Below are 14,897 nucleotides of genomic sequence, written 5' to 3' on the forward strand. Positions count from 1 at the left end.
GAACATGCCTTCAGTCTTACATCATGTGAATTGAAAAGATCTGCTTTGTACATCTTCCTATAGGACTAAAAGTGCTTCGAAGACAGGGATTATGTCTTATTTCTCTTTATATTTCCAGTGCTAAGCAGTGTCTGTCAATTAAGAGAATCGAAGTTCTGATGGCTAAGGAACCACCATTCCCAAATATCTCCCTCGAAGTCAGGGTATGAGAACTGATGTGGGTAGCTCTCCACTGGCTTGTAGATATTGCTGGTTGTAAGGAAGTCTCAGAGTGCCTTCAGAAGTTCCAGGTTATAGGAAATATCACTTTCACAATCAAAAACCAAATATTATTGTTTGTATCATTACAGAAATTATCTGTTTGCTGGAGACCAGTTACTTTACAGATGGACAGCTAATTAATTAATTATGTAATAGTGGTAAGGATCTGCAAAGAGAAGTATAAGAGACATGGAGAAGATTTAGTGCCCAGTGAAAATAAGGTAGCTATACCTCCATTTCTTTCTCATAAAATCCTAGAATATCAGTGCAGAAAGGGACTATTGAGGGTATCTACTTCCTTATGATTTCGGCTATCCATTGCCGTGTAGCAAAACTACCCAAAACTTAGTGGTTTAAAACAACAACATTTTACCCTGCTTCACAGTTCTGTGGGGTAGGAATTCAGGCAGGGTCAACTAATTCCTCTGTTCCTAGTGGCATCAACATAATTCACTCAGTGGTATTCCGTTGGTGGACAGATTGGTCTGGAGGGTCCAAGAGGGTTCATTTCATGATTTTATGAATGGGGTCTGGATGGGGTCTAGGTATGTCTGGAAGGCTGAGTGTAGCTGGGACTGTCGACAGAGATATTTTCCATCACGGTAGCCTCGGGGTAGTTGGGCTTCTTACATGGTGATTCGGGATTCCAAGAACAAGTCTTATATAGCAAGAATCAGAAGTTGCATCTCCTTTGGTTACCGAGCCTCAGAAATCACATAGTGATTCCTTTCCTACTTTATATTAGTTGAGGCAGTCACAAGCCTGCCCAGATTCAGGGGAGGGGATATGGAGTCTACTTCTCAGCTGGAGTGGTATCAAAGAATCCACAGTCCAGCTTCCAAACTGCCATACTCATTTTACAGATAGGTAAACTTGAGGCTTAGGATAGGTAAATTATTTTCCCAAAAGCACCACGCAAACTACTAAGTGGCGTAGTTGAGAAACAAAACTCAAGCCTAATGATTTCTATAGCAAAGATGAGAATATTGTGAGACGCTGTGGATAGACTTCTTCTATGTCAGCTCACTCTTTTTTGTTTTTTTGATAAGGAGAAAAAGCTTCAGTTAAAGCTACTGGAAAGAACAGACACAAACAAGTTATTTTCCCTATAGATTTTGTTTTTTTAGAATAATGGTCAAAATTTAGAGCTATCCTCAGAAATGAAAATTAAGGCAGTAGTGCTTGCCACTCACAGTATTATGCTTATATTTATTAAGAAGTCCTGTGTAAAATGCTGACTTTTAGAGCTGACTTGAGGGAGCAATGTGGTAGAAAGATGGTTTTTCTTCAGGGACCGAAAGGGAATGTGTCAAGGTGTCACCTGAAGTTCAAGTTATCCATTTAATTCTGCTTTAAGTTAAAGATTATGTAGTCAGGAAAAATCTAGACAATATCTTACTGAAGTTCTGTTTAGGAAATGATGGTAAATGCTGTTAATTGGTTCCCAGTGTCCATTCTTCTTTTCTTCTCCTGAGTAATAGAACCCTCTGCTTCAAATTTCTCAGAACATTTGGTCAGATGCAGTTAAATGGCTATATTTCCCAACCTGTTTTGCAGTAAAAGAATGGCCACTTGGCTAAGTTCTTACCAGAGAAATGTAAGTGGAAGTGATGTACAACTTCCACATCATTTCCTCAGAAGGAAGTTATTTGCCCTCCATTTCTTGTCCTCTTTCCTTCTTACAGGCTGGTGAATCAGTATATGAGGACACACCCTGGGAAAATGACCGAGGAGCAAGATAGAAGGAGTCCGAGTCTGTGGATAAGCCCATGGAACAGGTACATGAGTCCTTCTTGGAATGTGCATTCTTTCTGAACTGTGACATGAGAAAGAAATAAATTTCCTACTTGTTTGAGCTACTGTATTCAAGGGTCTCTTTATCAAAGCAGGTTAACTTCTACCCTACCTATTACAGAAATGGAAAACCTTAGGGATATAAGCTTCCAACACAGGTGTTTCCCATCTCTGTTAGTTGAAATTACAACTTTGGAAGAGGAGACATGGGCACAGGAATGAGGGGCCTCTCTTATTAAGACGAAGCACAGCACAAAGTTTCAGCCTCACAAAGAGCATCTCTAATTAAAAAGGAGTGTCAGACAACCCTGGTTCAGCCTGATTCTGCCCCGTTGTTCCTCTTTTCTGTTAGGATGCTTCCACTTCAGTCATGGATAATACCATTGTCCTGGTCCTGAGGAAATGTTGCTTGGTTATTATAGGGGTTCCTAGGACTCAGTGGATGGGGAGGGAAGGTCACTCATGACAAGCCCATGGAAACCCACAAGATTGCCCTGGTTGCAGCACTAGAGATCATACTGGCTAGGTATGGGCTGTTGAGAAGACTGTTATGTATCCTAGACTTCAGAGAATACTTTTTTCTTTTCTTTTTCTGAGGAAAAAGAGATAAAATTCTTCGACTAGCTGACTCCATAAGAGAATATTAATTTGAGAGAGAAGGGAAGCTCTAAAATATAAAATTCTGACCACATAGGCATGAATGATCCCCATGAGTAAGAAATGAGACCTTAGGTAACTAGGCTGTGGATTTTGGTGTGAAACAAGTTGGAAGGTGAGGTATATAGCCAAGTTTTGAACACAATAGAGCTTCACAAATCTGTGAGAACAGTAGCAGAAGGACTTGAAGCCCAGAATGCATTAAGGTTGTGAAAAAATACAGAGAGCAACAAAAAAGAGCTGTTGGAACCAGGCTTAGAGTACGAAGAGGAAGAATGAAGAGACAAGCTCAGAGCTGGGGCAGATGGTGAGACAGATCATAGAAACAACACAGTATTATTCACCTCTTATTCTGTGTTCTCTGGTGAGAAAAAGGATCTGTACATTGGAAATGGTAGAGGTAATATGGTTAACAAGAATTTGACATCTTAGCAAAGTGAGACCTGAAAGAGACATAACATTTTTAATGTAACATTTTAAACAGCTGCAAAGATGATAAAGGTCATTACTGGACTTATTTATGTCATCAAGGAATAACAGATGGTAATACTTGGGGAGAGATGGTACATTGAAGAAAAGAATAGAAAATGCCTCAGTTATCCAAAAAGGACCAAAAGTGGGTTCCAGAATGTACCTAAATTACTGTTCATTCTGTTTCTCAGACCGATCCTCCCTTGTCTACTCTACTCTTCTTCTCTTGAAGAAATGTGTCTTTCCACATCAGGGGAAGGGGAATGATTGTATAACTGGCCAGGTGCCATAGCTGGGTTTCACAAGCCTAAGCTATGAAGGAGGAATTACTATCCAAGACAGCCCAGTGCCACAAGTACTGAGAGGGCAGTCAAGACAAATTCATTTGAAGAAGCTGATATTTTAATATTGGAGAAACAGGGTATAAGGATGAAAAGGGACCAAAGGAAGAAATGGAGGTATAGGTCACAAAGCCATATGAGTACTTGTTTGACATCAGGTTAGAATGAGGACAGATCTGGAGTTGGCATGAGAGATGAGTTCAAGGGGATTGAGAAAAAAAAAAACAAAAAAAAAACCCCAAACCACAAACAAAACAACAACACCCTCTTCCCCCAAACAAAGAACTAGTAGTAGACTAGTGGGCAATACTAGCTTGGTCTTTATGCAATTGAGTGTGTGGCACATAGGTGGCTCAGGCCAAGGGTCAAGGGAGACATCAGATGGAATTCAGTTTGGTGAATTCTTAGCTGGTTAAATAGACACACTCAATGTAAAGATGAATTAACTAGTTAAGGAATGAATGTCAGCCTAGATAATGTCTCTAGTTGAATGTCTGGACCTGTCATGTTGAATAATTTTTATCAGTGATTTAAATGGATGCATGAAAAGCATATATATTAAAACTGCAGGTGAAAAAATATAGGAAGAACAATGGGGTTGTTGGATGGAAGATTCAAATTTTGTAAGACTCAAAAAAACTCAATGATCTGGGTCATTGATTCAAAGATAACAGCAATGGGGTTTTTAGGAAGGATAAATGTTGAGTTGATAACTTAAAAACAAAAGTAAATAAAAATTTCCACACCAAAAGAGTAAAAAGAAACAGATAAAAGATATATTGATATATTTTACATAACCTAATAAATTCAGAATATTATTTCAATATAAAATCAATCAATATAAAATTTTTTGAGATATTTTTCCTTCTTTTCTTTCTTTCTTTTTTTTTTCTTTTTCTTTAACTAAATCTTTACTCTTAAGTGTGTATTTTACACTTACAGCACATTTCATTTTGGACTAGCCGCATTTCATGTACTCAGCCACTCAGGCTACTGGCTACCATATTGGACAGCATGGGTCTAGAAGGATATTGGTCATAAACTATGGACGTTGAAGATCACAACCATGATGTTGAAACCTTTGGAAACAGGTAATAAGAAATGGATAAAGAACCTGGAGATGTTTAAAAAGGACATGAACACTACATTTGAATACTGAAAGGGGTGTGACATGGAGAAGGGGTTTCATTGTTTTTTCTTTTGCAGCTAAGAGGTTAAAACTAAGGAGCAATGGATGAGAATTATTAGGGATGCAGATACAGACTTCCATAAAAATGGAACTTTCTAGTAATTAGAGGTGTGCAAAATGGGATTAACTTTAATTCGACCAACATATATTGAGCTCCATTCAAGGTATTCTGTTAGATGTCAAGGTTACCATGACAAATAAGAGAATTACTTCCCTCAAAGAGTTGGTGACAATTTAGTGACTAACTTTAATATAATCTGTAAAGTTCTTATTACTAACGTGCTGATAAGGGAGGGTTGCTGGAAGTGTTCAGGCCGACTTAGAATTGTATCCCCTTGTAGAGAGGATTTCTGCAAATGACTGAGACATTGTACTTTGCCAGTGGATCTCAAACTTGTTTGTGAATCACAGTAAGAAATGCCTTCATAACACAATCCAGTGCACCGCATAATGAAAGAGAGCTTCATGAAATAATATTACCTTTACATGTGTGATATACCTGGATGTTTTGTATTCTAGTATAGCCTAGTCTATTTCATTAGAAATGTCCTCGTCACAACCCACTAAGTTGACTTATTAATGGGTTGCTACTTCAGTTAGAGGAACTTTTAGTTAAGTATCTGTAGAGGTCTGTTATAATTGAATGCTTTTCCCTTTTTACCTTTAAGGGTTTTATGGCTCTAAACACTGTTCTTTGCATGGATTGTAATTGCCAGTTGAATTGGAGCCAGGAACTTGACTGCCCTAATAAATCTAGGCTGGGTGGCACAGAAAAGACATACCATAACTGTTTATTGAGGAATAAGTAAATTCCTTTGTAAAAAACAGAGTTCTTTGATGGTGTGATAAGATAGCTCTTGATCAAATAGGACAACACAGGGGCAGGTATGGGTATTGATATAAGACTATTGACATAGACTAGGAAAACAACTTAGAGTTTACCATGAGACCTAGTCAGACTGATGGTTCAAACTTATATTTCAGGGTCATCCAGTTATACATGACTTCAATTTCCTGGAGCTCTGTCAAATATTCTCCATATGCTCTTACCTTTAGGTGTTCGTAAAATCTCCATAAGTCCGTTGACTTAGCGTGTGTTAAGTGTATGACTAAGAGTTAAAAGTGGAAGGTTTGGACACAGGGAAGGAAGGAAGTGGGATGAGATCATGGGTGTGGCTATGGTTCAGGGTGACAGGGCAGCATGGAGTTCACCGACTATGTGGGGAGAGATGGGAAAATGTGAGACCCCAACTTAGAGTTGGAGGGTGTGAGGTTGAAAACAGTTTGGAAACTTTCTGAACAGCAAAAGAGGGGATTGGGGTGAGAGGGAGTGTGGGGCTGATCATGAATATCAGCCTCTGGCTCCAGTGTTGAAGGTGCTACATCCCCAAACACTTCCCATTTATGGATGCTGTGGTACCTGAAATTCCTTTGGATTATGTCTTCTCCCCAGTGTCCTCTACTAACATACAGATATTCTCGGGAAAGTGAAACATCCAGTGGTGAACATTATTTAGGTTGTAAACATGCTTTAGATTCGGTTCTTTCCACCAAAGGGAGGGACTCTAGAAATAGGATAACACTGGATCTGAGGGGAAAAGAGGCAGCAAAAAGAGGAAAAGGTGAAAAAAACAAAAGGCATGTGATGGGTAAGGAGGTTACTAATGCCAAAGAAATACTTCACAGGTTTTCTGATCTGTCTTCCTCTTTCTTCAAACAACCTCTCTGATCTTTCTAGGTTACCAATGTTACATTTGGTGTCAATAATTCTCTGCCTTTCTCCATATGCACACACCCACAAAGCACATTATCGGCTTTCTTTGTAGGGTCAGACTATATATTACCATGCGACTTGCCTTATTCACTTAATATACTATGGACAAGCCTCCAGGTCAATGCATGTAGTTGTAACTCATTTTAATTAGGTGTGTAATGTTAAAAAATGGAAGCATTGTAATTTACTGAGTTTCTCTACTATTAATGGCCATTTGGGCTCTTCTAGGTGTGAGCCACTATCTTTTGAATGATGGTTTCCAGAAACATTTTTCAAAATGTGAAAACTATTACATTGTAGGTCCCTCTAAAATTAGAACATCACTGAATCTGAGTTTATTAAAAAGTTTCCAGACTTTGTAATTGCTTCCTTAAATTGGAGGTGCTAATAGCATTTCAGTGGGAACAAGAAGCTGATGATCTAGGACAGTGTTTCTTTCTTGCTTTTTTTTTTTTTCAAATTTTTATTAAATATTTTTTATTCAGTTTTAAGATCACAGTTAAAGTACTTTAGCATGTTATAGCTTTACAGAGGTATAATTGAAGTATAATAAACTAAACATATTTAAACATACAATTTGATAATATTGAAACCATCACCACAATAAAGATAATGAATACATTCATCATCCTCTGAACTTCCTTGTGTCCCTATTTCATTTCTCCTTCAGGCTCTTCCCTGCCCACTCCTTGCACCTCACTAGCAATCTCTGATTTGTTTTATGTCATGATAGTTTACATTTTCTATAGATTTATAAAAATGGGATCATACTGGGTATACTCTTTTTGTCTGGTTTCTTTCACTTAGCATAATTATTCTGAGATTCTTCCATATGGTTGCAGGTATCAATAGTTTATTGCTTTTCATTGTTGAGTGGCATTTCATTGTATGGATATGCCACAATTTGTTTATCCATTTACCTATTGATGAATATTCAAATTGTTTCAGTTTTTGGCTATACAAAAAAAGCTGCATGAATACTCATGTTAAGTTGATGTGTGGACATATCTCCTCGGTAAATTCATAGAAGTGGAATGGCTGGGTCACATGGTAGGTGTATGCTTCAATTTTTAAGAAACTGTTCTACTTTTCCAAAGTGGTTGTGTCATTTTACTCTCCTGCCAGCAGTGTATGAGAGTTCCGGTTGCTCCATTAAAAATGGCTTTTTAATTTTAGCCATTCTAAAATTACAATGAGATGTAGGTGTCTCATTGTAGTTTTAATTTGCATTTCCCCAATGACTAATGATGTTGAGCATCTTTTCATGTGCTTATTTGCCACCTGTATACCTTCTTTGGTAAAGTTTAGGTTGAAATCATTTGCACAGTTTTAAAATTGTTTATTATTATTAAGTTTTGAGAGTTCTTTATAAACTCTCCACAAGCCCTTTATTAGATATATGATTTGCAAATATGTCTCCCAGTTTTCGGCTTTTATTTTCATTCTCTTAAAAGAGTGTTTTGAAGAGCAGAAATTATTAATTTTTATAAAATCCAATTTATCCATTTTTCCTTTTATATATTGTGCTTTATTTCTAAGTATTTTATATTTTATGCTATTGTAATTAGTATTATTTAAAATTTTTAATTCCTTATTTTTTTGTTGCTAGTATATGATACAATTAATTTGTAAACGTTTAACTTGCATCCTGCAAACTTGATAATTCACTTATTAATATGAATAGCTTTTTTGTAGATTCTATTGGATTTTCTATGTAGGAGATCATGTCGTTTGTTTATAAAGGTAGTTTTATTCTTCTTTTCCAATATGGATGGTTTTTATTTATATTTCTTGACTTATTGCACGCACTAGAATCTCTAGCAGAATGTTGAATAGAAATGGTGAAAGTGGATATCCTTGTCTCCTTTTTGATATTTGGGAAAGAGCATTCTGTCTTCCACTTTAAGCATTGTGTTAGCTGTAGGGTTCTCTTGTAGATTCTATTTATCAGTTGAGGATATTACCTTTTATTTCTAGTTTGCCAAGAGCTTTCAGGAATAGATGTTGGACTTGGTCAAATACTTTTTCTGTGTCTTTTGAAATGGTGATATAATTTTTAGCTTTTTAGTCTGCAAATATGGTAAATTTCATTGATTGATTTTTAAATATTAAACTAAAATTCATTTGCTTGATCATGATGTTTTTGGATGTATGGTGTTTTGCTGGATTCAATTTGATGAAATTTTGTTTAGAATTTTAGCAGTTATATTCATGAGGGATATTGCTTTGTTGTTTTCTTTTCCTGTAATGTCTTTGTCTGATTTTGGTATCAAGGCAATGCTGGGCTCACAGAATGAGTTGGAAAGTGTTCCTTCCTCTTCATTTTCCTGGTATATTTTGGTACTCTTCATTTTCTGGCCTTATTTTTCCTTAATTATTTTGTGGAATTCACCAGTGAAGCCATGTGGGCCTGGAGTTTTCTTATAGGAAGATTTTAAATTATAAATTTAATTTCTGACATAGATACAGGACTGTTCAGGTAACCTATTGCTTCTATAGTGAGCTTTGTTAGCTTTTATCTCTCATTTCATTTAAATTGCCAGCTTTATCTGCATAGCGTTGTTCACAATATTTTCTTATTATTCCTTTAATATCCATAGACTCTCCAGTGTTGTCATTTCTTTCATTCCTGTTATTGATAATTTGTGTCTTCTCTCTTTCATTTCTGGTCAGTCTGGCTAGAGGTTTATCAATTTTACTCATCTTCTCAAAGAATCAGCTTTTGGTTTCATAGATTTTCTCTCTTGTTTTTCTATTTTTTGTGTTATTGCATTGTTTTCCATTCCTCTCTCCTGTTTACTTTGTGTTTGATTTGTTCTCCTTTTTCTGGTTTTTTAAGGTGGAAATTGAGGTCATTGGTTAGAAACGTTTCTTCTTTTCGGGTATTTAGTGCTATAGAATTCCTCCTAAATACCTGAAGGTGCTTTAGTGGCATCCCACAAATTCTTTTTCTAAAAAATTTGTTTAACTTCTGCCTTTTTTTCCAGCTTTATTGAGCACAAATTCTGATATGTGGTATTTTCAGTTTCCCTTCTGAATGTTTCTTTGACCCTTCTCCCTTTTATCTTTTCTTCCCCTGCCCTCAGGTAGTTTCATTACCTGCATGTGCTAATCAGTACTTTGCTGAATATTTAAGAGGGACCCTCTGCAGACCTCTGGGGTGCTCTCTCACTACATCACTCTCTTCCATGCTACTCTGTCCTTGTGAACTCTGCCCTCCTTGATTTCCCTGGACTCTCAGCTATATCTCGTTAACTCAGGGAGTTGGACTCTGCCTGGGTTCCCTCACCCTGAGCCACAGCCTTCATTGTCTTGTGTCCACTGTCCTGAAAGTTGTTGTTTCAGGTGTTTTGTTCAGTGTGTTGTTGGTTTGACTGGGAGGTTAAATGTTCCCTATTACTCCATCTTAGTCAGAGCAGAAACTGGCAGTATTTCTGTTTCTGTTTTAATAACCCAGTATTGAATGTTAAAATCAATTTATTGTGTCATTACAGGCATTAGAAAATGAAATTGTATAAAATAGAAAACAAAATATCATTGTATTCTATGCATTAAGAGAAAATAAGTTTTGTTTAGTGAAACTTTTTTTTAGTCATATGCATATGTGTATGTGTGCCTTGGATTGTGATATAAAAGGCATTTCTTTCTGTAGGCCATGGTGAAAATAGTTTGAGAAACATTGTTCTAGGTACGTCATGGTCCAGTACAGGCAAGAGTCTGCAATACTTAGTCTCCATCTCTGCCTTGAAGAGTTCATATGATCTAGGGAAAATTATCTCTGTTTTATTTTGTCCACCTGAAAAATGTTCACTATCACCTACAAAGCCATGGTCTGAGAATCCGTGATATCTCTGTGAAATACCTTGTAGGTCTTAAACTGAGATAGATTCATAATTCTATGGGTTGAGAAACAGTTACTGATTGCCCAGTATGTTTCAGGCACTGTGCATGAAAATGTTGAGGTACCAGCCTTAACCAGAGGGAAGCCTTCCCTGACCTAGTGCCAGAACATACCTGGCCACTAGAGAAGGCAGAAAGTCAGGCTTCAAGAAATGCTGTGAGTTTTCACAGCACAGGGAAGATTGTGGAGACAGGAAGGAAGGTGTCCAGGGACAATCATTCAGGTAGACTTGCAGGGTTAGAGGTTAAGAAAGTGAGAATGTGGGGACTTCCCTAGTGGTCCAGGGGTTAAGAATCTGCCTTCTTAGCTCCCCGACACGGGCTCCATCCCTGGTCAGGGAACTAAGATCCCACATGTCCTGGGGCAACTAAGCCCACGTGCCACAACCAGAGAGCAGCCCAGCGAGCTGCAAGGAAGAGCTTGCTTCATTGCATGCAGCAATGAAGATCTGGCAGGTGCCAACTAAGACCCGATGCAGACAAATAAACAAATAAATATTTTTAAAAAAAGAAAAGAAAAGAAAAACAAAGATAGTGAGAATGTGGATGGCCTATTTGAGGAATCTCAACTTCAGTTTATTTCATTAGACACACACATATATTTTAATACCCACTACATCCTTGAGATGTGTTAATGAAAAAATAAAGATCCTTGCTTTCATGCAGTTTACATTCTACTGGGAGAGATACAATAAATAGTAAATATAATAAGTAGATGATCTGTTAAAAGATGGTAAGTACTATAGAAGAAACAGGGCAGGAAGGGAAGGGTGATTAGAAGTGAGGCCGCCAGTTTTAATTTTAAGTGAGAGAAATTCAGTGGGGGCATATTTAGAATCTAAATATAATCGTATTATATATCTATTATAATACAAATTCTAAAGATATCCCAACATAATTAGAATCTTCTGGTCTGCACACCACTCTAAAACTGTCCTTTGGAAGTTGCACTGACAGTTTGCAGCCACTAGGGTGCAAATGGGGCCATTTCTGGGAAAAATGGGATGAGAGTGGAGGTGTGAGAGAGATGTGGGTATTTGTGTATACACTCTTCCCCCAGGTGTTCCGCAGGGGCAGCTCCATTAAGGACATCAGCAAGGCAGGAGGAGGAGCGTTATTGTATGACCTGGACCAAGACATTTTTGCCCTTGGCTTCCCTACTTTGGCACATCCTCACCCAGCAGGGGCCGAGCTAGAAATGAACTTCAGTCTGGCCATTCAGCATCCAATGCGTGTCACAGCCGAGTGATGATGGAGAGAGGAAGGCCTACTGGCCTTGTCCTCCCGCCCTGCAACGAGATTTTTGGATGCTGCGCAAGGATTCCCGCTTACACTCAGCGCCCAGGGTCTGTACGAAAAGCCCCACTAAATGCTCTCAGTTCCCTTGTAATATTTAAGGCGTTGCCGAGATCTGAGCATTCACTTTGACGTTCGGGGTTCTCGATCCTTCCCACCCCAAGCATCTTCGGACAGATTGGTGACCATTCTTATCTTTTGGATGAGATCCCATCCCGTCGCCCTTTTTCGCGCGGAGGGCAGCCCGCCTTTTCCCGGGGCGGAAGCTAGGCGAGGACTGGATAGCCGAGCTCGAGTCGGGCAGGGGCGCGCACGCGTCGGGCGCCGCCGGTTGCGCATCTGGAGCCAGAGCGCGCCCCCCGCGCAGTGCCCGGCGCGGCCGCGGCAGTGGGTTGGTGCTCCCAAGCGTGCCGGGCGCTCTCTTCCCGCGCGGGGGCACCAGAGCCCTCGGAAGTGTGAGGCACTGCGGTGCATTTTCCCAGTTCCCTTTCAAATGACTGCGGAAAAACAGACTCTCCGAGCCGCAAATGGGAAGACGGATTCTCAGACAAGGCTTGCGAATGCCACGCAGCCATCATTTAACTGCACCCGCAGAGCAGTTACGGTTTGTCACCCGACCCTCCCGGATCGCCTCATTTGTCCCTAGTGAGATCCCGAGGCTCTGCCCGCGCCGGGCTTCTCAGTAGCTGGATGTATGACGTGCTCCGGGCAGCGCGGGCTCAGGGCACGCGTTCGCGCACACCCGCGCACACACGAAAAGGCGCAAGGTACGGCAGGGGAGCAAGGGCTCTGGGTGCCCTGCGTGGGGGTGGGCATCGCGGGGAATGAAGCTAAGATCTGGGAATGGCTTCATCCTGACAGGTTGACGGATGAGAAAAAATGACGCGGCGCCACACATCGGACAGGCCAGGGTTGCTGCCGCGCATTTAGGGAACCCAATACGCGTCAGGCGCGCTCCCTTTCCCTCACATGTCTCTTGTTTCCCGGGCGTGTGATGCCAGAAAACAGCAGGAAAAAGACCCACTTAGAGAGCTAGAGTTGCGTTTGGAGACTCCCCTTCCTCTGCCAAAGCACAAACAGGAAGACCCTCCAAAAACACCGATCCCCAAATAGATGGCCCGGAATGGGGGCGGTTATCCTTGGTTACCAATGCTGGACACGTTTTGGTGTTTACAATATTTATTTATTTTTAGGATAGCTCGTCCTCCCTTTTAGGCAGGATGGGAAAGGAGAATGCAGCCTGGGGGGAGAAGGGAGGGAGGATTCCTATAATAAGAATCAGCGCATTTTTCAGAGCTGAACCGAGACGGGTTTCCATTTCAAAAAAGGAGACGGCCTCTACTGCGTTATTAGAAGAGACCGTGGTGTGTAGGGACTGGGAGGCGTCAGAGCGGAGCAACGGTTCATCTCAGAGGTACCTGGGTCTAAATGCACGCACACACAAGCACACACAGGCGCGCGCGTCTATACGGCCGGGCTGTGTGCGGGTGTGCGCGTGTGTGAACTCCCACATGCTGCTGCTGTCTGCTTCTGGCCAGTGGCACCGATGCTTCCCTCCTCTCTGCTCGCCCCCAGATTCCCCTCCTCTCCCTGTTGCTTTTGTCTGGAGGTTGTTATGGGTTTGTGTGTGTATGAGCGTGTGTGTTTTTGGATTTCAGACTAATTTTCTGGAGTTTCTGCCCCTGCTCTGCGTCAGCCCTCACGTCACTTCACCAGCAGTAGCAGAGGCGGCGGCGGCGGCGGCGGCGGCTCCCGGAATTGGGTTGGAGCAGGAGCCTCGCTCGCTCCTTCGCTCGCGCTCTCCGAGCTCCGTGCCCAGCGGCAGGAGGAGCCTGGACCCAGGCGCCGCCGGCGGGCGGTAGGTGCCAGAGCCCGGGTGAGCAGCGCGGACAGTGCCCTCCGTCGTCTTGGCCCTCACTGTCCCCCCGCTGGGGCGGCCGCGGCGGCTCCCCAGGTGGGACGCGCCGCGCCACCTGCCCGCGCCCCCTGCGCCCAGGGGCCGTGGCGGATTCTGCAGCATCATTCGGGAGCCCCGTCGCGGAACCATCGTCCCTGGCAGTCTCCGCGTCTCCCTTTAAAGGGTCCTCCCCCTGGTCCGTGTCATGGAATCCTGTCGCGGGGACCCTTGCCCTATTTCCCCTCCCGCAACCTCAGGCTCAGGGAAAGAGTGAGCACACCGGAGGCCCCGCGGCGTCAGTGCCATCGAGGAGCCAGTTTATTCCTGGGGCCGGAGCTGGGCACTCATCCATCCACAGTCCCCGGCTGGGCTCGGGGTGGGGGTGACGCGAGCGCGGAGGGAGAGTACCCCAATTCGTGGTGTATGGGGTCTTCAGCTCAGTCTTACGCGTGTCTGTTTGTCCTCAGCCCCGAGGTGCGTCCCGGATCTCAGCGCGAGTCTAGCCAGGAGCCTGGGCCCCAGAGCGTCCCGGGAGCGCCGCGGGCCGGTGCTCGGCTCGCCGGGCCATGCAGCGGCGGCCGCGGCGGAGCCCCGAGCGGCGGTAGCGCCCCCTGTGAGGAGGCCCGGGATGCCCCTGCCACTGTGAACGGTGCCGTCCGCCAGGACACGCTCAGCCCCGGACACGCTCGGCTCTGCACCCCTGATACGAGCACCAAGAGGAGACAGCGGCGAGCGGGGCAAAGGCCACCCAGCACCGGCAGGGGAGGCCGACCGGTGCCGCGCAGGGACACGTACTCAGTCTGACTCGGGCTGGCACTGGTGGCTAGGAATGTCGTCCTGGACGAGGTGGCATGGGCCCGCCATGGCGCAGCTCTGGGGCTTCTGCTGGCTGATCGTGGGCTTCTGGAGGGCCGCTCTTGCCTGTCCCACATCCTGCAAATGCAGCGCCTCTCGGATCTGGTGCAGCGACCCTTTTCCTGGCATCGTGGCATTTCCGAGGCTGGAGTCTACCAGTGCAGACCCCGAGAACATCACCGAAATGTGAGTTGCTGGTGCTTTCCCTCCTTCCTCCTCTCCTGGCCTCTAGGGCCGGGGCTGGCCAGGCGGGTCCGTCCTGGGCATGAGTGTTGTTTCAAGTCTGGGGAGAAGTCAGAGGTGAGAGGTGCAGGGCTCGACCATCTGTCAGTTACCTGTATCACTGCCTTGGGGCTGCTGACACGAGAAGTGTGACAATTTAAAATGTTCCAAATGTCTACTATATTATATTCCTATGCACTTTATATTTCAAAGCCCTGCTGGGTGTGCTTTAGGCTTTTG

At 42.8% G+C, this 14,897-nt stretch overlaps 2 protein-coding genes across 2 annotated transcripts in view; both read left to right on the forward strand.

The window, feature by feature from the left end:
* Positions 1 to 13,161: 13,161 nt before the first annotated feature.
* On the forward strand, positions 13,162 to 14,414 carry LOC116755337 (translation initiation factor IF-2-like). The gene is made up of 2 exons (XM_032634643.1): positions 13,162 to 13,541; positions 14,048 to 14,414. The coding sequence occupies exons 1-2, from the start codon at positions 13,195 to 13,197 to the stop codon at positions 14,382 to 14,384; spliced, it is 684 nt and encodes a 227-aa protein (XP_032490534.1). The 5' UTR covers positions 13,162 to 13,194; the 3' UTR covers positions 14,385 to 14,414.
* The window catches only part of NTRK2 (neurotrophic receptor tyrosine kinase 2), a 383,752-nt gene continuing 383,086 nt past the window's right edge, over positions 14,232 to 14,897 (forward strand). The window contains 1 exon segment of the mRNA XM_032634641.1: positions 14,232 to 14,621. Coding sequence (XP_032490532.1) covers positions 14,410 to 14,621 — 212 coding nt within the window. The 5' untranslated portion in view covers positions 14,232 to 14,409.

The sequence above is a fragment of the Phocoena sinus genome, chromosome 6 (genome assembly GCF_008692025.1).
Source record: "Phocoena sinus isolate mPhoSin1 chromosome 6, mPhoSin1.pri, whole genome shotgun sequence".
NCBI lineage: Eukaryota > Metazoa > Chordata > Mammalia > Artiodactyla > Phocoenidae > Phocoena > Phocoena sinus.

Excerpts from the sequence above, each read along its gene's own strand:
- LOC116755337 (XM_032634643.1), top strand. The coding sequence starts at position 13,195 with ATGCTGCTGCTGTCTGCTTCTGGCCAGTGGCACCGATGCTTCCCTCCT. Across the intron at positions 13,542-14,047 it reads CCAGGCGCCGCCGGCGGGCG|CCCCGAGGTGCGTCCCGGAT; the intron begins GTAGGTGCCAGA and ends GTTTGTCCTCAG.